The sequence below is a fragment of the Protobothrops mucrosquamatus genome, unplaced genomic scaffold, assembly GCF_001527695.2.
Source record: "Protobothrops mucrosquamatus isolate PMUCROS unplaced genomic scaffold, P.Mucros_1.0 scaffold_133, whole genome shotgun sequence".
NCBI classification, from domain to species: domain Eukaryota; kingdom Metazoa; phylum Chordata; class Lepidosauria; order Squamata; family Viperidae; genus Protobothrops; species Protobothrops mucrosquamatus.
The window spans coordinates 872,299-898,674 of record NW_015386209.1 but is presented as its reverse complement, the minus strand read 5'-3'; the positions used below and the strand labels follow the sequence as shown (position 1 = coordinate 898,674).

Here is a 26,376-nt window from a genome sequence, read left to right as displayed (position 1 = left end):
AGCTTGTTGTGCCATCTGGTAGTACAGTAACTTAAATGTTGTCTTTGCTATATCACAGATAGTGAAAGCCTAATTTAGCAGATCAGATACGAGATATCTATATCTATCTATATCTATATTTACTCTATCTATCTATCTATCTATACATACATACATACATACATACATACATACATACATATATATATACATATACATATACATAAACATATAATCTCGTGAGGGGTTTTGGGGGAGGAACGGGGGGATTGATTTATCAACTGAACTATACTGCTGTATAGGTGAAGCCTATCCTGCTGTATGCTTTTTGCAATTTACATGTTTGCTATATGATAGTACTTATTTTTAGTGCATTGTATGGATGCAGGGCTATTTTTATTATAGTTGTTGGTCATTACTCTGATATCTATTGTATGAATAACCAAGTTCAGTTTTAGAACTGCCTGCCTTTTCCATTTAGGATCTGTTTTTGGCTTTGCCCTTGGCTTTTGAGGAAGAATTAACAGTGGATGTTTCTTTGGGCTGTATGTGTCCTTCTCTCATTCAAAAATAATTTGCCTTTAATTGATTCAAGCACACAATTATTCCAGCTTGTTTTATACTTAATATCTGCAGCTTATTCTCTGTTGTCATTGCTGGCTCTGACAGCATGAGATCAATAGCTCCTGTCTTCTTTGTCACTGTTGCCTGTAACATTTTTGGCCTTTCCTAAAGAGCCCAATCAATATTTTGCTCCAAGGTTTGTTCTCATGTGCTATATATAATCTGGACACATGCCATGTGTGTGTATGAATGTGTACATCGCACGCAGAGAGAGGATGAACCTGCTTTTGCTCTCACTAGCTGAACTGACACCGCTGTGTTTTTTCTTCTGCTCTTTCTTTATAATGCAGTTACTATTCCCACACTCTGGCCTGCTTCTTTCCTCTGTTCTCGGATTATATGGCTATTGTGAGTCAGCAGATTTTTTATTATCTCGTGAAAACATACTTGGCTTTCGGGGACATCTATGACTTTTTTTATAATTTCTGCTGTTGGCAGGTGACCTGTGGTAAAAATCAAGCAAGAAGGACAATGACAAGCACAGTACCTTCCAAGAAGCCTTACCGTAAGGCTCCACCACAACATCGTGAGATTCATCATGAGCTGCCCATTCTGTGTGATGAATATGATGGTGTGATTTTGGCAGAGCAGAATCAGGTAACTGAACTCAAGGCAGTTAAGGATCTGGTGTATCTGCAGAAGGGGTTCAGCTGTATCAGGACAGATAACCTTAAACAGCAGGTGGATGGGTATGATGAGGTTTGCAATGTTAACTTTCCTTCCTTGTCTTTGGAGTCAAGTAGTGACAAGAAAGTAGCAGGATGCCAAGCAGAACTAAACCTGAAGAGTTGGAATCTATCTTCTGCCGTACTTCCCAGCTGGAAAGTAGAGAAACAGAGTATGAAATACTCTCAGTATCCTAGCCAAAGGTGGCTCAGTAAGTTCATGTGCCAGAGTGTGGAGACGTTAATGGCTTCTGGGGATGAAGGCCAAAAGCCATTCTGCTCCTTGAAAAGTAGAAGTTCACAACGTTCTCTTATGTTCAAAGAACCTGCTGAGGTATTGGCACCAAGGAAAATCCATATTCCAACCACTCGCCTACCTCTCAAAGGCATCTTGAAGCAGACAAAGATGCTGAATGTGCAGCCTCAAAACTTGGGAACATTCAACTCAGTAGAAACCCTGACCCAAAGCCACCAATCACAACTGTATAATGACCCTCAATCTTGCTCTTCGGAGTTTGGCCGACAAAAAGACAAAAAAAGACAGTTCTCAAAGTTCCTGGATGAGATCACCCACAGAGTCCTGAGTCCTGTCTATTTGCCTTCTTGGGATGAAGATAGTGGAGAAGAAAGAATCCAGAAGTCTTTCACAGTTTCTAAATGTTCCACACAAAAAGGGCAGAAGGAAAGCCTGCTTGAGAGCACTAAGCAGATCACTAAGAAAAGCCCTTGTCTAGTTAAGAGAAGAGAAGAATGGAGGCGAGAGGGCCTTGAAATAATATTCTGCCATAGGAAGCCTCCCGAGGAGATGGACAGGACACCTAGACAAAGGAGAAAGCTTGCTCTAGTGAGGAAGGACAGCACAGAGAAGCTTCGGTCTGTGGAGAAACAGGTGGTGGATTTGTGTCAATATCAGTTACAGTACCTAGTGGAATTGAGTTTGTCAACAGTATCTTTTAAGCAACAGCATCTACGCTCATGGAAAATATCTTAGCAAGTGGGAGGGATGGATACAAGGCAGGACCAAAGTGAATACTTGCTATGTACTTGCAATCCACCTGGCCACGTGCCAATTTGGATTGAGGTTACCTGGAGGAGAAAAAGAGATCCTCTCCTCGCTTGTGTTGGCAACAGGAGAATGGTAGTATACCACTTAGAATTTCTCTTTCTTTCAGCTTAGCTATCAACAAGGTAGGAGCTTAGAAAGAGGGGATAAGTAACCAGTTTTGCACTTAAACACATACTTGTTATAGCAATAAGCATCAGAAGGGGGCTTTTCCCTCATTCCTCAGTTGAGGATTTAATATCAAACTTTTTAGCCCTGTCTCTGTGGAAAGAGATAATTATGCAATAAGGAAACTCAGCCCATTTGCTTAAATGGGAACTTTCCAATCATTCACTTAATTTATATCCCTTTATGTTCAAATTTAGATTGCTTTGGTTTGTTTTTTTTTTCCAATGCATTTTTTCATACCTTTATTGCCATGGTCCGTTTAGGGCACCTCTTTTGCATTGATTTGAATAGTAACACAATAAATCCTGCTGCTGTTGTTTGTTATCTGATTGCAGGATTGCAAAATTGTAGCTTAAAAGACTAAATGCATCTGCTGCCATTTACTTACTGGGTCAGACAGCCTAATAAGTGCACATTTTCATCTAAGCATTGTTCTTGAGATCTTCCATTCCTTTCTCTAAGGAAAAGGATTCTTAAGTTAAATGCTCTAACACAGTGTTTCTCAACCTTGACAATTTTAAGGCATGTGGACTTCAACTCCCAGAATTCCACAGCCAGCATTGCTGGCTGTGGAATTCTGGGAGTTGAAATCCACATGCCTTAAAATTGTCAAGGTTGAGAAACACTGCTCTAACAGAAGATTCTGTAATTTCTGGTATCAGATTTAAGAAGATATGGGGACTTCTAAATGACTTTTTTTTCCTTGCGTTGTCATAGTTTTGCATGCCTGCTCTTTCTTACTATCTGATTGGTCACCTTTCCCTCTGATTCAAATGCTGTGAGAATAAAAGAATAAAAAGTGTGGAATAGCTTGTTTGACAACTCTTTATGTGACAAATGTGACAAAAGTACCAATGAGCAAGACGAGAAGGAGCAATTATCCCAAAGGTGCTTTTTCAAAAGGCAACTGGACCTTGTTTTTCCTTGAAGTTGTTTCGCTTCTCATCCAAGAAACTTCTTCAGATCTGACAGAATGGTGGAGGATGGAAGGGTTTATATTTACATCCTCCACCATTCAGTCAGAATTGAAGAAGCTTCTTGGATGAGAAGTGAAACTTCTTCAAGGAAAAACAAAGAAAGTCCATTTGCCTTTTGAAAAAGCACCTTTGGGACAACCATAACATGGATGACTGAGAATCTTCATAGACAAAAGGAGTAATTGGAAACCATGATAGTTAAAAGTTAGGACCATTGAGAGTTTCTGATTCAGAGCTTTCCAAATCTCGAAAGATAATTATGAAGTAAAATTAAATAGAAATACTAAGTTATGACATTTGACCAATTGAGAACATCTGGATTCAAATTCCTATCAAACCATAACATTTAGAGGATGAATTTAGATGGTTTCATTTCTGCTGGCCTAAAATATCTTAAGTTTGTTATGAAGACTACCCTTTCTGTAAAATGGAGTTGGTAAAGAATGTTCTAGGTCTTTGATGGCAATATCATTTATCTTAATTTTTTTTGTTGATAGGGTTGATAGAGTAATGTACACTGATTTATGGCACAACATAGCATTTTGCTAACTTTCTAAAACAACATAGTGACACGTTGAATGTAGAATAGCTTGTGGTGTAAAAGGGAACAAACAAATGTCTGGAAAGCTTAAGTCAACCTGTGTTTTGACTGAAAGACTATGTTTGCCATAAAACAATTCCTAAATACTATTTTGTAAAATAACCCTTGTGATTGAGAGAACTGTTCAGAATACTCTTGTGTTCTTAATTCAAATTATCCTCCCTTCATAACCACAATTGTGGCCTAATGTAAGCAGTTTCTCAAAAATATTTGTGGCTTCACCAGAAATCTGATGTTCAGATTGGTCTTGTCCTCTGGCGCCTGCTTGCACAAGTCCCTGCAGTTTTCTTGGCAAGATTTCAGACGTAGTTTGCCATTGTCTGCTTCCTGGGCTGAGAGAGCGATTGGCTCAGCTGAGTTCATGCCTCAGGCAGGCATAGAATGCAGAGTCTCCTGGTTTCAAGACTTGATACCTTCAGCCACTACACCAAACTGGCTCTTACTTTTTCCATTTAGCATTTGTATGGTTTAGTTCATGGGTAGGCAACCTTGGCTCTTTTATGACTCGTGGACTTCAACTCCCAGAATTCCTGAGCCAGCCATGCTGGCTCAGGAATTCTGGGAGTTGAAGTCCACGAGTCATAAAAGAGCCAAAGTTGCCTACCCCTGGTTTAGTTTGATATTCTGGTAACCTGTTCATATTTTTAATTAAACCTTGATTCTGTTTCCTTTTATTATTTTTTTGTAGGAGCCCTTGACAGATGCAGACAGGATAAAGTAAGTATCCTGGCCCTTTTTTGTTCCATATTTGTTTGTAGTTCTTCTGTTTCAGGTTATATTATCTGTGCTTGTTTCCTGATGTTGTGGAATAGTGTTTTCCTCTGTTAACTTTTTAATATGCTTAAAAAGAACTAATGTTTAACTTTAACAGTCTGGCAAAAGTGATTGTTGTAGAACTGATGATAATGGCTGACTTGAGCTTAAACTGCCAAAGCTGCTCTTCACAGCTGTAGAAGTATTAAGTGAAAACTCCAGTGTTATCTCTGTCTTCGTGCTGCTATAACGGGCTAGTTTAAGAACAATATCCATTCTAAGTTTGATCATCTATTTATGTCAATGCCGGCTGGCGACCCCCAGGGGGAGAGCCTTCTCTGTGGCAGCTCCTGCCCTCTGGAATGACCTACCCCCCGACCTACGTACAACTACGGACCTGCGCCTCTTCCGCCGAGCCATCTATTCCATGCGGCCGGCCTGGCGTAGTTTTGATTGGGCTTTGCTAGGGGTTTTATATGGGGTATTTTTAGAGGAGGCTTTTTATTCAATATTTATTGTGATTTTTATTATTGCCTGTTCACCGCCCTGAGTCCCGTAAGGGAGATAGGGCGGTATATAAATTTAAATAATAAATAAATAAATGTGGCTTGAAAATATTATTTTATGTTGTTTTTGGAAAATTCAACGGTTAAAATATTTGCAGATGATAAGCCTATGATGAACTACACTAACAGAATGATTGAATCTTTGAGAGGATGTCTACATAGATGTAAATGTACGGACATGGCAACATAACCCTCATGCATCAGTATTTCCAAAGCCAATATGTGAATACTGCTACATCTTCATCTAGAAATTTATTTGGTGACCTAGAAATGGATAGTTCTCTTAATACGAACATTGAAGTCAAAGTAAAAATGGGATGGTGATTATTTGTTTTCCCTGGGAACACATAAATTATTGAGTGAGTTTCAACTTCCAGTGGAGGATACCTGAGCTATCTAGCCCCATCTGGCTGATGTGCTTAATCTAGAGGCTGTAAACTAAGAAGGAGCTGCTTGCATAGGTGGGTGGCCTACTTTTTTGAATTAAACTCCCTGTCTGTAGAGTAGTAGAGAAATGATCGAGCATGGAATTTTCCTTCCCTGCCCAAAGCAAGCTGCTCACACTTGCTCACGTCGGTGCTCAGAAGGGCTTGCTCCTTAAAACAGTCTTGTGGGATTCTTCATTCTGTGCATTAGATTTACCTGATCTTGCATACTGTTTTTGATCCTAAATCTATCCCAGGTTTTGTTCATCTTACTTTCTGGTCTGATAACATACTAGTTATTTTGAAAAACTATCTTCAGCACTGCCCAAATAGCAATAGCAATAGTGCTTAGCCTTATATATCACCCCGTAGTGCTTTACAGCCCTCTCTAAGTGGTTTACAGAGTCAGCATATTGCCCCCAATAATATGGGTCCTCATTTTACCGACCTGGAAGAATGGAAGGCTGAGTCAGCTTACCCAAAAAGCTCCTGTGGCAAATAAAACCAGTCACAAAAATCTGACTAGGAAAGCAATTACTGCAAACCATATACGTTTGTATTTTACATTTTAGGAATTCTCTCTCTCTCTCTCTCTCTCTCTCTCTCTCTCTCTCTCTCTCTCTCTCTCTCTCTCTCTCCCTCCCTCCCTCCCTCCCTCCCTCTCCCTCTCTCTCTCTCTCTCTCTCTCTCTCTCTCTCACACACACACACACACACACACACACACACACACACACACACACACACACACACACACACACTTTTAACCATCACAGACATACCAATATAGTATTCCACTGACTACTGCCTTCTGACTTCCTTAGCTTAAGTAAGCCTAACATCAGTACCTGGAAAGATGTTTGGGCAGATAGTAACCATTTTAAAGACAATACTGCAATTGCTATGCCAACCTTTTTATAAAACTAGGTCATGTGAAACAGATCTCATCTCCTTTGCAAGTCAATTATTTTAGCTGTCCATGCTGTGGATATAGCCTGCCTCAATTCCAGCAAGCCTTTTGACAAGATTCCACATGGCATTCTCTGTGACAAGTATTAAAGTATAATTTGGGTAGCACTGCAGTAAGATTGGTCTACACCAGATGGCCGTCTGTGCTCAGGCAATCAGCATGAATGGTTCTACATCAGGTTACAAAGCAGTAACTACTGAAATCTATCTTGCAGTCGATATTATTCTGCATTTTTATTAGACGTCTGGATAATGAGATTGATGGGCTGCTTACTAAATTTGTAAAGGACACAAAATTGGAAGATCTGGCTAAAATCCTGGGTGACAGAATAAGATTGCAGTCTAATTTGAACAAATTAGAAGGCTGGACTGAAAAGAAGCAAATTGTTCTTCAAAAGGGAAAAAAATGTAAATTATTATATTTAGGGAGGAAAAATACATGAACATGCCTAAAAGACGAGTGTTGTTGGCTTGAAAGCACTATAAAGGAGAATGTGTGTATTCTTTGTCAACAAGCTAACGTAAGTTAGTGTGAGATAGTTGTTGAAAGAGCATTATATTAAAGATGTATGAAGCCCTTATTCCCCTCTACTACACACTGGTGAGTCCACATCTGCAGTAACATGTATAATTCTGGGACCACATTTCCAGAAAGTTATTGATTAATTTAGGACAGGTTCAGAGGAGAGTGACAAAGATGTTATAGAGACTAGAGTACAGACTGAAGGAACTTTGGATGTTCAACCAGAAAAAAAAAGACTGAAGGGAGATATTAAAAGGTGCTATAGAGAAGATAATCAGGTGATATTTTCCATTGTCATAAAAATGGGAACCAAAAACAATGGTTATAGGTGTCAGCCTCTTGAAACTTGCTTAAATATAAGCACCAACTTTTGATAGTAAGATCTGACAAGCAGTGGAATGTTTTTCCTACGGAGGTTGTGGGTTTTCTGTCACTGGTTAGATTTTTAAGAGGATGTGGCTTCTTGAGGGTAATTTAATTGCTTTTCATGCATTTTGCAGAGGGTTGGACAAGATGATCATTGGACCTTTCACTTTCATGATTCTGTGATTCCTTTCCTCGCTTACCAAATGATGGATTTTCCCCCCTTTGGTTTTGAGCATCCTGTATAGGAAAATTTGAACTTGAAGCTATCAGTTTTCTATCCACAGGACTTGTGGATATTTTGTAGAAGTGATGAAAGTTTGGGCGTCTTGGGCGTAGGATATAATTGGTCAGTTGTTCTAAGCAAATTTTCAGTTTATATAGCTTATTTGTTCTAAATTAGGTGACAATTGAAGATACGTTTTGTGTGTTTATCTTGTTTCAACTTTCCAGATTCCAGGAATACAATTGAACTTCTCTCAGATGCACATTGATATATTGTCAGTGAAGCTTCCTGTAGTTTAATTGGAAATAAGTTGCTGATTTTTGTACCTTAGGTTGTTGCAGCATGACAATGAGGAGCTACGTCGACGTTTGGCCTATGTCACCAACAAAATGGAAGCAATGGAGAGGGAGTTGGAGTCTGGGCAAGACTATCTGGAGATGGAATTGGGCCAAAATCGAGAAGAACTAGAAAAATTTAAAGACAAATTCCGTAGGTATGTGACTTTTAGAACATCAGGTAGTGCTTAGCTCATTCTGCAATATATTTTAACACACTCTGCCATTTGTAGAAATACTGCAAATGAAGTCAGGGGAATCTTTGGCTTTCCAGGTGTTCAGCTACAACTCTTAATAGCTCCTGGCTACTGTTCTTCATAGTAGTTGTTTAACAACATCTGGAAGGCCAAAGACTTCTATATTCTCTTTAGATCATTATGTACAGGGAAATAGTTCTATATGAAATGTATGTCCTGAGGCGTACAGACACCACTTATAAAGCTAGATTTTTTTCCCCTTTAGCATTTTGGCTTGCTATTGGATAGCTTAGTGTTATGTAAGACCCATAGATTTACAGCGCTATATTGTAAGTATTGCATAAAGACTTTTTGGTCAGACTTTTTAATACCTTGGTTAATAACTGAAGACAGCCATAGGGAGCTAGAAACAGAAAATGAAATCAGCTTTATTGAATATTGTGAAAGACATGCGCCCAATCAAAATGTCTCCCCATGACTCCCCAAGATGATGGCTATATTGTCTCATTTGGTGTTGAATCTTGAAATCAGTAATATCTATTGGGATATATCACATTTTATTTGCATCTGTCTAGATCACCGTATCCCAACATTGGCAATTTGGAGATGTGTGAACTTCAACTCCTAGAATTCCCCAGCCAGAATCTAGGAGTTGAAGTCCACACATCTTCAAGCTGCCAATGTTGAGAAACACTCATCTAGAGTTTTGTTACGCCTAGGAAAGTTGTTGACATAAGTGATGTTTTAGAGGGGGGAAAGGGTCCTTTCTCATTGCCTATCAATATTTATTAGACCTGGATACAGTAGTTTAGACCAAGCTGAGAATCCAGTTCTTAGAAAACACAGATAAGTCATGGATCACCAGCTTAGAAACTGGGGCAATGGAGATAAGTGTGCAGTTACTAATATAGCAACTTCACGGATGGGGAGAAGATAAGGTGATGAAGAGAGAGACAGATAACTGTATTCTACCATATAGAATTGGGAGTTTTCTCTGAAAGCTTTATCATAGTATTCAGCATTTCTGCTCTTTTACTGAAGTGAATTTTGATCATCTTCTCTTATCAAACTTGTTCTCCCCCTGCAATTCATACACCCTCCCTCCAATTTTGTACCTCCTTTCTCAAGCTACCTGCAGATTAATGCAGAAGGAGATGAAATACTTAAGCATGGCAAAGTTTAAGGCATGCAGTAAATACAATACCATACCACAGTCCATTGTATAATATATCATATCTGGTGGGCCTATTCAGTAACATGGATACTCTTTTATATCTCAGATTGCAAAATAGTTACACAGCTTCACAAAGAACAAATCAGGATTTGGAGGAGAAGCTGCATGCCCTGGTAAGTGATTGTATGGCCTTGTAACGAGTAGAACGGGCAGGTCTAACTGTTTTAAAGATCCTAAAGGGTACTAGTATTGTATAGTAATATCAAAATGCAATGAATCAAGATTTGGAGTAGAATTTCAGTCTAGAGTTGATGAAAATGGGCATTGCTTCCAAGTCTTGTGTTTTGTGCAACAGTATTTTGGGTTCTCCTGTAACACAGCTATTTGTAGTTTGTCCTGCAGCTTTTTAAAAGAGTCTTGGAGTCATTATGTGCTGCTTATTGCAGAATCTGGGTGGGATGGTTTTGTTATGAATTGTAAGGTGTCAAGAGTGGAGCCAACATTTGTATATTGTGTGCATTCATAACACTCATGGCTTTTTTTCTCTCCTTTCTCTCTCTCTGTTTCTTTCCTTCCTACGCTGCTGCTGGCACATGCTGGGTGTGCTCACCTCTCAGGCCTCTCTCAGTCAAAACTGGATTTTTGCAGTTGCGTCTTTTCGTTTGTGTGTTATTCTTTTCCTCTTCACATGTTTCAGCCTTTCCAGTTTCATTGTTGTCCATGCATTACTCAGCCCCACTTGCACTGTCTTTGATGGGATCCAGAATCTGAATCAGCCAACAACTTGGGTTTGAATGAAATAGCTGATGTTTTCCTAGCATGACTTGCTCCATCCTATTTTATGGGATGTCATAGTTTTTTTGGGGGGGGGAATGCCATTTGTCTTTCCAAAAAATTAATCTACACGGGATATAGTACTTTTTCTTATCATTGCAGAACTAGGAGTTGGGTAGTATAGTTCTCAGAAACTTCAATCACCATAACCAAAACTGAGGATTTCTCATTCTAGTACAAATACAGTATTAAATCATTATCATTTTAATCCAATATCAACACTTGCGCTTCACAAGACAGAATGAAGTGGGGACAAGTTCACGTGAAATACACACACACATACACACACACACACTGGTATATATATTTCTGCAGGGCTGTGGGAATTCTGCATTTCTGAATGGGCTTTAGAACAATAAGGTATTACTTTAAATGCAAAATGAATACTCTGAGAATCAATTTTCATGGAAAGCACAAGTGGACAACTTTCAGTTGTATATTTTCCTGGTCCCTGAATCCCATCCTGACCACATTCCTTTACAACAGTGTTTCTCAACCTTGACAATTTTAAGGCATGTGGACTTCAACTCCCAGAATTCCACAGCCAGCATTGCTGGCTGTGGAATTCTGGGAGTTGAAGTCCACATGCCTTAAAATTGTCAAGGTTGAGAAACACTGCTTTACAATAAGTGCTTTGCTGGGTGAGTTTGCCATTGAGGCAGGAAACACATCATATAGTGTGAGCAGTAAAGTTAGGCCTAAAGTAGTAAACAGATCTCAACATTCATTCCTCAAACCCAGGCCAGATCTCAGCTCCAATCACTGCATCATCAACCCACCCACCGCCTTCATTTTGCTCCAAAGGGCGGGTCTCAGCTGCTAGAAGAGCCTGCATTGAAAGAGCCTATATTTAGTATTTAAAAGCTGTGGTACACTTATTTGAAAGCAAACTCTATTAGACTGAATGAGGCACACTAGAACCTGTGTGGTACTGCGGTGACCCCCAAACTTTTGAGCACCAGGGACCATTTCTGTGGAGAGAGATTTTTTTGCGGACCTGAGGAGTGTGATTTTGCATGCTGCCTGCATCCCATGCATTCATGGATGGTCACTCACTTGGGTGGCCCACTTTCTGGCATGCCGTGGCTCAGTGCTGGTCCACGGCCCAGGGGTTGGGGATCCCCGTGGTACTGGGCTGGTTTTCTGTGGAAAAGGTAAGGTACTTTTGTAAGGTTTGAAAGTGAGTGGCAAATGCCTGTTGAAGATTTCATAGCAGAATTTAATACGTAATTATGTGATACATAATTAAGAGGCTTATGTTTTGCTACTTCAGCAAAATGTCTTATTTAGAAGAACTTGGGATAAAAGGTTGGTCTTGAAGACTCAAGAAATAGTTGAGGGCTAGGATGCACAGATCAATTTAAGTCTATTCCTTATCAATATGGCATGCATATAAACATTACTTTTTGCCCCTCAGATTACAGAATTACCTGTTGTTGTTTTTTTTAAAAAAAACTATCCAGTTTTGTCTAGTGATTAAGGCATCAGGCTAGAAACCAGGATACTGTGAGTTCTAGTCCCGCCTTAGGCCTGAAAGCCAGCTTGCATGACTTTGGGCTAGTCATATTCTCTCAGCTCAATCTAGCTCACAGGGTGATTGTTAAGGGGAAAATAGGAGGAAGACAATTTTTTAGGTATTAAGTTTGCCACCTTGAGTTATTTATAAAAATAATAAAGATGGAATAGAAATAAATAAAAAAACAAACCCTCAATCATTGTTATTCATTGCACTTTATGCACCTTGCTCAAAGCTATGTATTTTTATTTGAATTCATGCCAAGATGGGTTTTATTTTTGGTAGATCACATCACTTTTATTATAAAGAATATTTGTACTAGCCTGCATTGCTAGGTAAGTGTAGGAGACTAGAATTTCAAATCTCTCGATGCAAGAACTTTTTCTTTCTAATGATAAGCCTTAGATATTGATTTGATCTGTTTTAAAAAGTATAATATCTGCTTATTTACAAGATTTTCCCGTACCATTCTCCCACCATGTCTAGACTTAAATGATCCTCTTTTATTGAATGAAAATTGACATTTTTGTTAATTAATGAGTATTGTGAAATTAAAGGCCATGTGTAACAGTGAGTTTCAGACAAAGCCAAATAAGTTACTATTCCTCTGCCCTGCAATTGGATGATTAATTGTTGCAGAAAACCATAGTATGTATAGAGTTGCAGAAAATCTGAGAAGAAGAAATAATAAGTACAGTTGCTTTGGATATTTCATGTGCTCCTATTACTTTTTTTTAGATGAATGCACACAAACAGCTTTTCATAGTTTCCCAAAGCATAATTTCTCTCCTGCTCAAATGCGTCTATTCAAAGGAAAATGACAAAATCTGACCTTGTTCACTTTCCAAGATGTTCTTGGATTTCAATTCTTATAATGCCTGACAATAGATCATGCTAGCTAGAAATTATATGAATTGGAGCACAGCAGAAGCTCAGGTTTGCCAACACCTGATTTAAAGAGCATTCTTCATGTTTGCATGGTGTGTTTGCGAACAGGTACGAAGAAGCCAAGAAACACTGAAATACAGCTTGCTCCCCTAAGTAATGGATGCTTTCTGGGACACACAAAAAGGAATTAACATGGGTTATTTAAGCCTCTTCTCCTTTGCTAAAGGAAGAAAAGGAGTTTGATTTGTAGAGTTGGGTAGGGTGTAGAAGAGAAGAGGGCAAGGATGAAGATAGCCAGTTGTTGACTAATGTGACTCATCACCTGTATGTTGCTGTTCTCTAGATTAAAAAAGCTGAAATGGATCGGAAAACTCTTGATTGGGAAATTGTGGAGCTCACTAATAAGCTTCTGGATGCCAAAACAACTATCAATAAACTGGAAGAGCTTAATGTAAGCAGTCTTTTTTTCCCCAGAACATTCATCTTGTGTAAGAAATCGGGAAGTAATTAATAGGCGTATCCTTTCTTAAGTATATTAGTGTTTAACGTTCTGTGAAGAGCAGCACATAACAGCCTGCTAAAGATCAGTAAGAACCCTTCTAAGAAAAGACTGGCAGTGTGTAACAGAGCCAGTTCTTATCTGAGAAACATACTGGTGAACTTTTTCAAGAAGATAAATTGTGATAATTGGGATGCTTAATTTATGTTGAAATTCAATGGTGAAAAAAGTAAGGTTCTACATTTAGGCAAGAAAAACCAAATGTACAGGTATAGTATAGGGGGTACCTTGCTCAATAGTAGTAACTGTGAGAGGGATCTAGGAGTCCTAGTGGACAATCACTTAAATATGAGCCAGCAGTGTGCTGCAGCTGCCAAAAAGGCCAACACAGTGCTAGGCTGCATCAACAGAGGGATAGAATCAAGATCACGTGAAGTATTAATACCACTTTACAATGCCTTAATAAGGCCACACTTGGAATACTGCATCCAGTTTTGGTCACCACGATGTAAAAAAGATGCTGAGACTCTAGAAAGAGTACAGAGAAGACCAACAAAGGTGATTAGGGGACTGGAGGCTAAAACATATAAGGAACGGTTGCTGGAACTGGGTATGTCTAGTTTAACGAAGAGAAGGATGAGGGGGGACATGATAGCAGTGTTCCAATATCTCAGGGGCTGCCACAAAGAAGAGGGAGTCAAGCTATTCTCCAAGGCGCCTGAAGGCAGGACGAGAAGCAATGGGTGGAAAATGATCAAGGAGAGAAGCAACTTAGAACTAAGGAGAAACTTCCTGACAGTTAGAACAATTAACCAATGGAACAACCTGCCTCCAGAAGTGGTGAATGCTCCAACACTGGAAGTTTTTAAGAAGAGACTGGACAGCCGTTTGTCTGAAATGGTGTAGGGTTCCTGCCTGGGCAGGGGGTTGAACTCGATGACCTCCAAGGTCCCTTCCAACTTTATTATTATTATTATTATTATTATTATTATTATTATTATTATTATTATTATTATTATTATTATTATTATTATTATTATTATTATTATTATTATTATTATTATTATTAGTATCAGTTTGATCTACATATGACTTTTATATGGTCCTATCTCTAGATATGGTCTAGGCCCTTTCTTGGGCCTTATTTACTGACTTCTGTTGGTAAAGCTATAAAGTTATCCGCTTACATTAGTTGTAAAGCCTGTTTTAAAAATAAATATTCTAGTTTGTGAATGAGCTTGTCAAATTGCACAAGTTTTAATCAGACACAATGGAGAAGAGGGTAGTAGCTAGAACAGATAGTAGAAGATAGTAGCTGTACATTTTAATGCATTTTAATTTGTTTAAAATGTTCTTTGGGATTTGTGAGAGGAATTGATATGTTCAAGATTGGCTCTTCCCTTAGTCTTCAGTTGCAGATTCTGGGGTGTCCTAGACGTGTTGCAAGTTCTCAATTATTTTGTTTTCATTGTTACGAAACACAGTTGTATTTTTGTCTGGGACATCGCAGTGTTGCGCACCATTTCAGGCTATGTCTCTTTAATCATAATGTGTTGTCTTGACAGGAGCGGTATCGGCTAGACTGTAACTTAGCAGTGCAGCTCCTGAAGTGCAACAAATCTCATTTTCGGAACCACAAATTTGCTGATGTGAGTAAAAACCTGGAGAGGTTTGAGGACTGCTGAATCACTTTAATGGTCTGGGATGAACTGCATGACCTTATTTTTTTGGGAATTTCTATCTCCTAAAGGGGACGACAAACAGTTAATGTCAGTCATCTTGTACATGTTGTCTCTCATTCTCATTGCCTCATTGGCTTTGAATTCAGGTTCCTGCAAAGCTTTTAAAGAGTTGCAGGCCTCCTGCTTAATCCTAACTTTCCTCTTTTTGTTTCAGCTAATCATTTCTATATGAGTCCTCAGCACAATGAGTTGTTAAAAAGAGAATTAATAATCCAGTACACGAATCTGTTTACTACAGGGGCTTTTAACTAACTAAGGTGAGGAGACCATTCCTCACCAGGAGAGAAAATAAGGAAGCTAATTGGACTAGGAAGTTTAAATATCCAGGAGATTTCCAGATTTTGTAAACATCACAAATCTGTTCAGTATGGCCTTGCTACTGCTTTTACTATCACGATGAGTATATAATAAAATCATATTTTATTATGATTAATATATTTTCAGGCTTGCAAAATGGCATACAAATACAATCATGGTCAATTAGAGGTCCTAATAGCTTTTGTAAAAAAAAAAGACATAGTTTATTACTCTTTTCAAACCTGTTTTCAACTCAAAACCATCTATGAGTTAAAGTGACAGCAATCTTAAGCACAAAGGCATATACAATGAGCAAAACAGATGCATAAAAAGAACTAACTGTATACCGACAGTATTTCCAACAAAGTATTGATACCATCACTGAGAAGGGTTTCTTACTTACATATCTTAATAGTGCGGCTCTAGAATGATCCTCAAGGTAGATGTTAAAAGTCTTTTGGAACTGATATATATCACTGGGCTCAGCAGATAAATTTGGACCAAGATTTAATAGCAAATATAGTTGAAACATTTCTGCTTAGTTTATATTAATTGCAGCTTTTTAAAATAGGAGCAACATTAATAGATGATGTTTGCATAATGTTTAAAAAATATTGATAAGATATGAAAATCAATACCTTTTTTTTTTACTGGAAGGGAGAAGAGTTCATCTTCAGTTACACTATATTATTTCATAATTAAAATCAGGCCCCTCTACAATTATGTGTACAGCTACAACACACTGATATGTTAAAACTATTTTTAAAATACTTGCTTTCTCCCATTTCAATATTCTAGTAGAGGGGGTAGGCAACCTTGGCTCTTTGATGACTCGTAGACTTCAACGCCCAGAATTCCTGAGCCAGCATGGCTGGCTCAGGAATTCTGGGAGTTGAAGTCCATGAGTCATCAAAGAGCCATGGTTGCCTACCCCTGTATTAGTAACACACCTGCATGGATTTTTCATCTAACCTGTCTAAACTCTGATGTCCAGAGTCAGTTGCTGCTGACCTTCTAGCTTCCCACCCCACCTCAAGAATTTCATATTATTTTGGTTAAAAAGAGATGCTTTCAGTTCAGGCTAATGGAGACCAGACCAAGACGCTATTAATTCCTATTGATATCCAAGATGCTATTCTTTCTAGTGATGTCATAGTGCTCCTTTGTGTTCTTTACGTACCACAACAGGTCGGCCTTACACTTGAACAGAATATTTTCCAAAATGTTATAGAACTGAGCATTTGGCCCTATTCCTGTGCTCGAGAGCTTATGCTGAAATGGAGATTTAGACTGAATGATTTTTCTTGGGCATTCTTTTTGCACATTAATTTTCCTAAGCACAGTATTTACTTGGTAAAGTAAATGCAGTTATTTTTATTCTTAGTGCCTCTTTGGAGCCTGAGGTTCCTTTCAGCTGCATAAGGAAATTTCCTGCGTGGGGGCTTCCGTGTACTGAGACGGTGCCTTGATGAAAGCCATCACATTCTTGCTTTAATATTCAGAGATTGCATGTGCTGTTTTCAACATTTTTTAAAAAATGGATTGTTTCAATTATAGACTACCAAGCTAGTCGCCCGATATATGACTTGTGGGCATCCCTTTAGGATGCAGAGTTAGCTGTTGCTTTTAAAAGGGTGATTTTAAAATCATTTATATTTGCAGGCCTGGTACATGTTTTCAGGTATCAGTGTTTACCCATTTCTACTGCTGGATATCAGTGTTAGCACAATGCTTGTCTTTGCAATCCAAACACATCTGGCCCATCACTAGGGCATTTGGTCAGGGGCAAAGACTATGAAGAAGGAGATGCTTTACCTGTGACTGGTGGTCATCTCAAGTGGTCACCTCTGCATTCATCCTATTTTATGTCTGCCACGGATGCTGGCTTTCACGTTCCGTCAGTCTGCTCTTCACGGTTTACAGGAGTTTCTGCAGTATCCACTGGGAAATGAACAAGAGCCGAGTCCTGCAGGAAGAACATCTTAAGAGAGCAGGGAAGGACCATGTTCTGCTAAAAGCTCGGCCTTAGGATGTTCTGGAAGATGTTCTGTGCAGAATCTATTTGTGTGACCGCATGGATGAAAGATGATGAAAATGATGTACTCCTTGCTTATAATTTGCCTGACAGGGATTGCAAAAGTGGTTCTGTTTCCAAAATCGATTGAACTAATTCTAGGGCAGCTTGCCAAGGCAAACTGGCAGACGTAGTTTATAACGAGGGCAGGGAGGGAACTGGTCATTCAGTTCAGTGTGGCAATGAGCTTCCCCCCCCCCAATCGATCAGTAGTACTGTGTTGGCCTAATACGAGCAAGGCGTGCAAGTTATTACAAATGTTTCTTATTTCTTCTAAATGTGTCTTGCTTATCAGTCATGGAAAAATTATATTTTACCCTTGATTCTGGGATAGAAATAGAAGTATTTTGAATGTAGATGTTGCCTATTTGAAAAGCTCTTCAGTTACATTTAGTTAGAACAAGCGTTTTAGATTGGATTTGCATACACCTTGGTGTATTTGTCCACCCCAATTACCCTGGTTCGCTATGTGCTATATTTTAATTCAAACCTTCTCTTTCTTATTAGCTTCCATCTGAGCTGCAAGATATGGTCAGCAAGCACCTGCAAAACACTCAGGATTCTGAAGGCCCTGGCCAGGAGGAACTGCACACCTTGGCTCCCTCTGATGCTGTACCCACCTCAGTCATTGCTAGAGTGTTGGAGAAGCCAGAATCCCTGGTGCTGAACTCAGCCAAATCCAGTAGTGGAAGTTGCTTGGTGGCTGAAGATGTGTTTGTGCATGTAGATATGAGTGGCACTCCTCCTGAACCTTGTGTGAGTTCGGGGCAAACAGAAAGCAAAGGGAAAGAAGGATCAAGACAGCAAAATGGGAGCTGCAGATCACAGAACTGCCTGGAGAGCCTGCCGAAGGAGGTGCCTACTTTTGAGAAGCTAAGCCCATATCCTACCCCTACCCCACCCCACCCCATGTATCCAGGCCGCAAAGTAATTGAGTTTTCAGAGGACAAGGTGCGGATTCCAAAGAACAGCCCACTGCCTAATTGTACTTATGCGACCCGCCAAGCTATTTCTTTGAGCTTAGTCCAGGGGGAGGATGAGAACGGTGACAAGCAGCGGCCCCTTCCCAGCAGCCCAGCCTCAGGTCAACGCTCTGCTTCTAGCTGCTCCTACCAACCTTCCCCCAAGTTGAGCCGGGTTCCTGGATCTTCTCAGAGCAGCCCCTTCAGCAGCCCCCCACAGGTTCCCAGCACGTTTGCCAGCTCCGCCAGCTCAGAGGAAGATTTACTAGCTAACTGGCAGCGGATGTTTGTGGAGAAGGCTCCTCCTACCACAGAGCAGGTGCTAGTAAACCGTACTGCATTTAGCCGTGACTCAGCACAGGAGCTCCAGAAACGTTTCAGTCGCTCCATGCAAGAGTTAGGCCGGGTAGCTTCCGCCTACTCGGATGGTGAAGAATCAGTGCAGAGCTGCAGCTGGACTGTAAGCAGAGAGTCAAGCGTGGACATCGACAGCACAGAGTTTCAGAGTCGCCGGAACCACTTCTCTTCTGACTACAGCACAGATTTCTCCCAGGATGAAAGCTGCAAACTGCTGCAAGGGTGTGGTCCCGAGGGGATGGCAGAGCTGGTCACTTCTTCACCAGAGAAGTCCAAAGATTACATAGACTACACATCTGGGAGCCCAGCTGAAGAACAGGAATTGCTACTCCAGGAAAGTAGGATGAACAGCCACGAGGGGGTTTCTGAGCAGGGCAAGGATGGCAAGAACAAGCCCCCTCCTGGGCGCCCACATCGCAGCCCCAAGAGAATGGGGGTTCATCATTTACATCGGAAAGACAGCTTAACCCAGGCTCAGGAGCAAGGCAACTTACTTACTTGAGAATGGAGAAGGTTGCCTTGGCTCCCCAGGTTGAGCGTTGCATTCTCTTCCCAGGCTTGCCCTTCATGCCCTGAGACCCAAGGGATTGCCATCACCTTATTTTGGCCAGGAATTCTAGGCAATGTTTAAGTATTTACTGTCTTCTTAATACACAGGAAAGGGGGGAGACAGCTCTTCTCTAACATCAGGATGCATTTGGATGTACGCTGGCAACAGTTTTGTGCTGATGTTGACTGCTCAAGCACTCCTCAGGTGTAGATAAGAGATAGCATTGTGCTCTCTGTGCCTGCCTTCTCCAACCTGTTCTCCTTGTCTTGAAGGCCAAGATCTGGAAAATAGTTCAGAGTCCAATTATAATAATATATATATATGATTGGAAAACCAGCACAATTTTAGATCTACACAAGCACTCCGTGTGAAATTGAATTTGGTGGTCATTACTTTACAGGCCTTCCCTCTTAAAGTAAAGAACAATGGAGCGGTTGAAACAAAGGTATGCTTTCTATCTCCCTTCCATGCGTTCTTTCTCCAAACGCTTGGTGAGGGATTCCACCTGACTTCATTTCTTTTCTTCGAAACGTCTGCCTTCACACTTACTGATCAGTTCCAATTGATTCAAATTATGTCCTGAGACACCTGAAGCCTATATTTCTACCTTTTTGGCTTGTGGCACGAGATAGGAATATTTAGCCCCTATTTTCTTGCCTCAATCTCCCACCAAGCCATCAGGTGAAGAATATGAATGAAGTGAGAAGCCTTCCATGAATGAACATCCTCAGTTCTGTAAGCTTTTGGTGAATTCTGTTAAAATGTGGTGAGTTCATGTTTGTTTCTCCAAGCCTTCCTGTGGCTATGTGCATAGGTTAACAGGGCAGATGAGGCACAGGAACCACCTTTACCGTTTCTTTGCATGCTGCATATGGGGAGTGGGGCTCCATATTCTGGAACTTGGGATTTTCTGCCAAACTAGACCTCAGACTCCCTGTCATAGTCACCCAACAAAACTGAGCTAGATTGTTTGCCATAATGAGCTGAGTCTGCATAGCTGTCTATTTAGCTATCACTTGGGTACTCTGGATCATGTCTTGGTGATAGTATACTATGTATGTTTTCCTTTGGACTAGTCTTCCTCACTCTTATTCTTTAGATGTGTAGGGGCTAAAATTCCCAGCAAGTGTGATTGTATAGGGCTATGTTGTTTCCAACACTTCTTGAGGATGCCAAATTGAGGAATGCTGCTTCAGGTCTTCAACTGTTAATATGTACTTATCTCTCCATTTTTGGGTGAGCAGAAAGGTGTTGTGGGATGGGGTGGTACATGCTGTGGAAGAAATACCTCAGCTTTTTGATTTTAAGTCATCTTATGTCTGGCCCATAAACTTAATTCACTAGCTGAGGAAGAAATCAACATTAATCCAAGACTAAACCATACAGCCAGCTTGCCTCTTGATGACTCTTCTTGGCACAAAATTAGATACTTCTTGTTTGCCCCCTTGGAGACGGCTAATGAGGATGGGCACCCCAATATGGGGTCCAAATTGACACTAGTGCCTTTCCAAGGCCTTACCCAAGGTCTTTTATTCCCTTTCCCCCTTTTTGGTTTCCTACTTGTATTCCGTATTTTGTTCTTCCTTTGTGGGTATGTTTTTGTGTTATTTGTGCATTGGAGGGGAGGGAATAATTTCATAGTGTTAAAAATATTTCATTAAAGAATCAAACTTTCATATTTGATTTCATTAGCCTGCCCTGCTATTCATGCAACCAGAGAAATTTTGGTAATTTTCTGTTAGCAAATATTATGGCCTTTCTTTTCAAATACAGCAATCTGGTCATACCTGACCTTTTGGATATGGTCACGTTTAAATTCTTATTAATGGACCATTCCTTTAGTTAGGCTGCTAACTACTGCATTGTATTAGTGAGATGTAACTCAGTATTTTTTTGCTAATAAACTGGTGCTAAAGATACTATTCCTTTAGCTTACATATTTAGTGGTCTGATTTCTTCAGCTGATATTTACTTACTTCATTTGTTCTCTTGATTTAGCTTGTGAATTCCTTGAACTTTCTCTGCACTACATATGGAAGAGGACAAAGGTTGCTATATTTTTCTGTTCCAGTCCTCCTGTATTCTTTTAATCAGGTTATTGATGGAGATAGGGCAGCTTGGTGATCTTTATTTAAACCAGTATTGGTTGAATCTTATCTAGTTGAAATGAAATAGTTGTCATGAGCTAATTGGGTCAATAGAATCCAGATCCAGTTCTCCATTCTGTGTTTGGCTGCATAAAACATTCTGAAGCTGAAACAAGTATAGCTGATAACGAGATGATCTAGATATTTTTTTCCTTCTCTCTTTAGATACATTGAACTAAAGTGGAGACCCATACAATTCAGCTCAAGGTTGCAACCATCCCTCTTTTGGCCCTCACAGCCCTCCCAAGTTGGTGGGATCTAAAATTTTGGACTTTTTACATTTTTTCTAAAAACGTTGGCTGTGGTTTAAGGGCCAAAATGGATAATTTAAAGCCTTGCAGAGGTTATTGGTACCCATTTATCTCCTTAAGCTAACCCCTTCTATAAGTGGCCTTTGAAGTGCTGTTGACATGCTGTCCCAGCACTCGGGTAGCCCTGTAGATAATAACTTAATGGGCTAAAGTTTGGGGGAAGAAAGCCAGAAGAAACTAAATACGTTTCTTATTATAAATGAATAGTATAATTTATCAGGTAAATTACTGTCCTTGTGCAATCTGGCTTCTTAGCCCTTCACCTCTGGCAGTATTTTGTTGGAGAACTTGAATTGACTCATTTAGCTGCCCCACATTTTAGAGTCCCAACTCAAGACTGTTAATCTACAACTAAAATGCTGTGGTGGTGGTGGTGGTGTTTTGCTTTGGGATTGGGTTTTGTTTTGTTTTGAGATTTTCAAACTGATAATGTATATTTTAAAGGCAGAAATAAAACTATTTTAAAAATATGTCCCTGCAGTCACTTGTTTTATTTTGTGGCTCGAATCAGAAACAGACCATAGAAATCTTCTGCTAAAATTCTAAAGGTGCAATTACAGGTATTTTTCAGAACTTGCTAATTGATATTTTAACCAGAAATGCAAGGGATCTAATCTGGAACCACCTTAATGCAAAAGACTGCTGTATCACTGAATGCTATATCTACCTGTAAACTTCACCAAGATTAACTTTCCTTTATGATTGTATTCAGACTGATTTTTTTTCTGGAATTATCAGTTAGGTGACAATTGACCTTTGGTCTTTAGCAGGATGCTGAAGACAATAGTGTAGCATGAGGAATCCTTAGTAAAGTAGAAGCATATATTCTTTTTTATTTTCAGTGTTTGGGTTTTAGAGTCCCTTCAAATTCTTGATATACTTATATATCAGCCTTTCCTGACCCGAGTCCTTCTAGATGTTTTGCTCTCTTAATATCCATATCAACCTCAGCTTCAACCACTTCGAAGGTCGTGTTTAAAATCCAAAACATCTCTGTTGGATGTCCACTATAAACCATGCAAGGGCTTACTGAAAAAAAGTCCTATTTGGCAAATGCAGACCCTGCTGCCTCCTACTGGTTTTCAAGGTCTTTGTATTTTTGTGTGGAGGAGATCTATAATTGCATTTCTAGAATGATGGTAATACTGTACAATAATATTTTTATTGTCGGACTAAAGTGAACTGATCTCTAGAAGTAAGGCCAATATATCAAAATTAGTAGAGATAATGAGCTGTAATCACACCTGATCTCTGAAAAATGTTTTGCAGTCTTCACTTCTACTGAAAAAATGTGATGGTCTATTGTAATATTATCACTTTCATTCTGAATTAATTGTTGATACATTCCTGGGGAATGGAGGTTTTTAAAGTGTTTTTTTATTGATACACCTATGTATGCTTTAATACAGGGCTTTTCAACCTTTTCACCCATTGTACCACTTTTAAGATATGGCAACATCCGAGTACCACCAGTCGCCTAGCAACGTGTCCAAAACTTGATGACCAAAAGAAAAAAAGAAAAGATAAAAGTGATAAAGTACAGGTAGTCCTCGACTTACAACAGTTCGCTTAGTGACTGTTCGAAGTTACAATGGCACTGAAAAAAGTGCCCCCCAAGCCACAGCCGAGCAAGACACCTGCCTGCCCGCTCGGCGGCGCTCTTCCTCCTGTCCGAGGTTTTCATTGTTGTGAGCATTTCTGTTGAGGGTTGGCAGTGGGGGTGGGATGGGGGGGTGTTTGGTTTTTATTCCCCCCCATCTGCTGGGTGGTTGCAGCAGGTTTTGGTCACTTCACATGACCCTGGGACACTGTGACCATCATAAATATGAATCAGTTGCCAAGCATCTGAATGTAAATCACAAGACTCTGGAGATGCTGCAACATTCCAGCTGATCCGTGCTTCTTCTGGGCTCAGCAGAAGCGCCAGGATCAGTGCTGCTTTCCAGCTGATTGGTGCTTCTTCAGGGCTCAGCAGAAGCACCAGGATCAGTGCGAGCTCCAGCTGGAGCCTGGGGCTGATCCTGGCGCTTCCACTGAGCCCTGACAACCCTGCAGCTCCAGCCATCTCTCACTTAGGTTTGAGCGGTGCTGCCACCGGTTCAGCTCATTCCCCTCCCCCGCTACCACTTTTCTAGGATGGTCGCGTACCACCTGCCAGGTGCCAATATACCACAGGTGGTACCCGTACCACTGGTTGAAAAGGCCTGCTTTAATATAGCTGCTTTGGATTTTATTTTTAAAACAAGAAAAAAGGTGGTACGTTGGACTTACCACACAGTGGGAGAGAGGCCTTTGCAGTGTGATGTCTTCTTCCTGCTCACATCCAGGGCAGACTCAGAAGATTCTCACAGTGCTTTCTGGGGGAAGATATAACTTCTCCACCAGCTTCAGTATGACAAGTCACAGGATTACCTAAAGAAAATACGCTTCGAAAAATATAGTTATTGTGTGTGCGTGGAGGATTAAATTATGTAGAATTAGTTGCTGAAATTGATAGGTATCTATCAACACCTAGGTAACCTAGATGCCCTGTTTCTACTATAGAAAAAAGAACTTCATGAAAGTCAAACGTACTGGTCCTCTTTAGCAAAACCAGGGCATTTTTATAGTGTGATATGCCAGAGGTGTCCCCGAGAGTGGAATTTTACATCTGGACAGTTTCTAGTCCTTGCTAGAAACTACCTTTTGTAGGGTTCTGCCAAAGAATACTTCACCCAATCATTGCAAGAGTTACACTCCCAGTGTTTTATAAAGGACACAGAGCGCGGCAATTCTACAGATGTGTCCCAAGCAATCCATAGTGAGTCTTTAGGACTCACCCATATGAAGTTATATGGGATCTACAGGAAGGCAAATTCTATTGGTTGGTGCTTACTTCTCCCCTTTTGCCAGTGGGAGAAAATATTTCCCCGGCTAGACCCGAGGCTAATGTGACTCATTTTGGGGGGTGTGGGTGTTCTGTGCCTCTCCCAAGTAATTTGTGTCCCTTGTTGCTAGTTGCTGATTTGGGTGTGGTAGGGGCAGAAGGAATGGGGTCCTGGTTCCTTTGACTTTGTCTTTTTGTTGGTGGTGGTTAGGGATAGGGTTAGGAGTATGCTGCTTGGTTGGTTGATTGGTTAGGAGTTTATTTTTTCAATCTCAATAATATTAGAGGCTTTCTAAATAGATTACCATGTTTGGAAAGTCCCGATATGAGAGCTGATTTTATTACTTTGCCTTCCAGTGTTCTACCCATAGTTGTCAAGGTGTCTACATTAGAAGCCATGCCTTCAGCCGAAAACTGTATAATTTAGGCTAATATCTGCCATAAAGCCAGGTTGGCTATTATGATTAGGCCTCCCCCTTGACCATGGGATCAAAAGTCTAGGGAGAATGGAATAGGCAAGGAAGGCTCTTAGTAACAAGACTAAGGCAGTAGCTAATGAGATCTGTGTTCCATAATCTTCATTCTCCTATCCTCTGGATATTCTGAAAACATCTGTCTCATCTTTATATACTGTTAACTTCCAAAACCAAAGGTGTCATGGGAACAGGTCCAGGAATGCCTTGGGAAAGTTATAGAATTTGTAGGCCCCACCTTGTCATCCCTGGAATTCCCCATTCTGTCTTGAGTACTTTACAATATTATGTACTTCAGAAAATGGAAGCCAAAAAAAAAAAAAGGAGAGAAGAACTAAGGAGAAATTTCCTGACAGTTAGAACAATTAATCAGTGGAACAACCTGCCTCCAGAAGTTTTGAATACTCCAACACTGGAAGTTTTTAAGAAGAGATTGGACAACCATTTTGTCTGATATGGCATAGGGTTTCCTGCCTGAGCAGGGGGAGTTGGACTAGACGATCTCCAAGGTCCCTTCCAACTCTGTTATTCTGTTATTTCCACACTCAATTATGTGGTTGCTGTAGCTTTTATTTTTAATGGCCTATTGTCATTTTGTGAAACAGAGAGTATATCAAAATGGATTTGAGAAAGTAAAGATAACAAAGTACATGAGATTGAGTTCAGTGCAGGCCTTGGTTGAAAAAGTTCTTGCAACACAACTCTATTGGTGTTCTGCTTTTCATAAGACAATAAGATACGTGGAGTCAAGCAGCCAAACTGTTTTACTAATGCCGTGTTCAGGTGAGCTGTTACTATTTTCAGTGTACATCTCATCCCTTCTAACTTTTCATCGATACTTAGATCAGAACTCTGCCATGTTTTGTGAAGTTTATAAAAGCATAAATACAAGCAATAAAAAGAATATCTCTTATACATATATACATCTGAAAAAAATCAGCTTCTCCCAAAGATCAGTTAAGTATGGCAAAATATAAAAATACAGCAACTGAATCATCAAAAGCAGATGATAAGGACTGATTAATTAGGATCTGGTTCCAGAGTAGGGAAAAGAAAGGTGACTAGTGTATGGATCTGCAGTCACACAGCCTAGTATTTGCATACAGGCGTATCAGCTTTCCTATCTTTGCTTAGTGCAGGGGTTTCAACTGCCGGATGCGTCATGCCGAAACCACGCCCACCACATTGCCAATGGAGAAAAAGTCGCGATATGTCGTGACATGTCACGTGATGTTGCGAGTTTGACACCCCTG

At 40.1% G+C, this 26,376-nt stretch overlaps 1 protein-coding gene across 1 annotated transcript; it reads left to right on the top strand.

The window, feature by feature from the left end:
• Positions 1-1,067: 1,067 nt before the first annotated feature.
• On the top strand, positions 1,068-19,643 carry TJAP1 (tight junction associated protein 1). The gene is made up of 9 exons (XM_015818072.1): positions 1,068-1,200; positions 4,766-4,794; positions 8,233-8,394; positions 9,714-9,780; positions 10,225-10,254; positions 13,189-13,296; positions 14,910-14,993; positions 17,965-18,584; positions 18,630-19,643. The coding sequence occupies exons 1-9, from the start codon at positions 1,075-1,077 to the stop codon at positions 19,276-19,278; spliced, it is 1,875 nt and encodes a 624-aa protein (XP_015673558.1). The 5' UTR covers positions 1,068-1,074; the 3' UTR covers positions 19,279-19,643.
• The last annotated feature ends 6,733 nt before the right edge of the window (positions 19,644-26,376 follow it).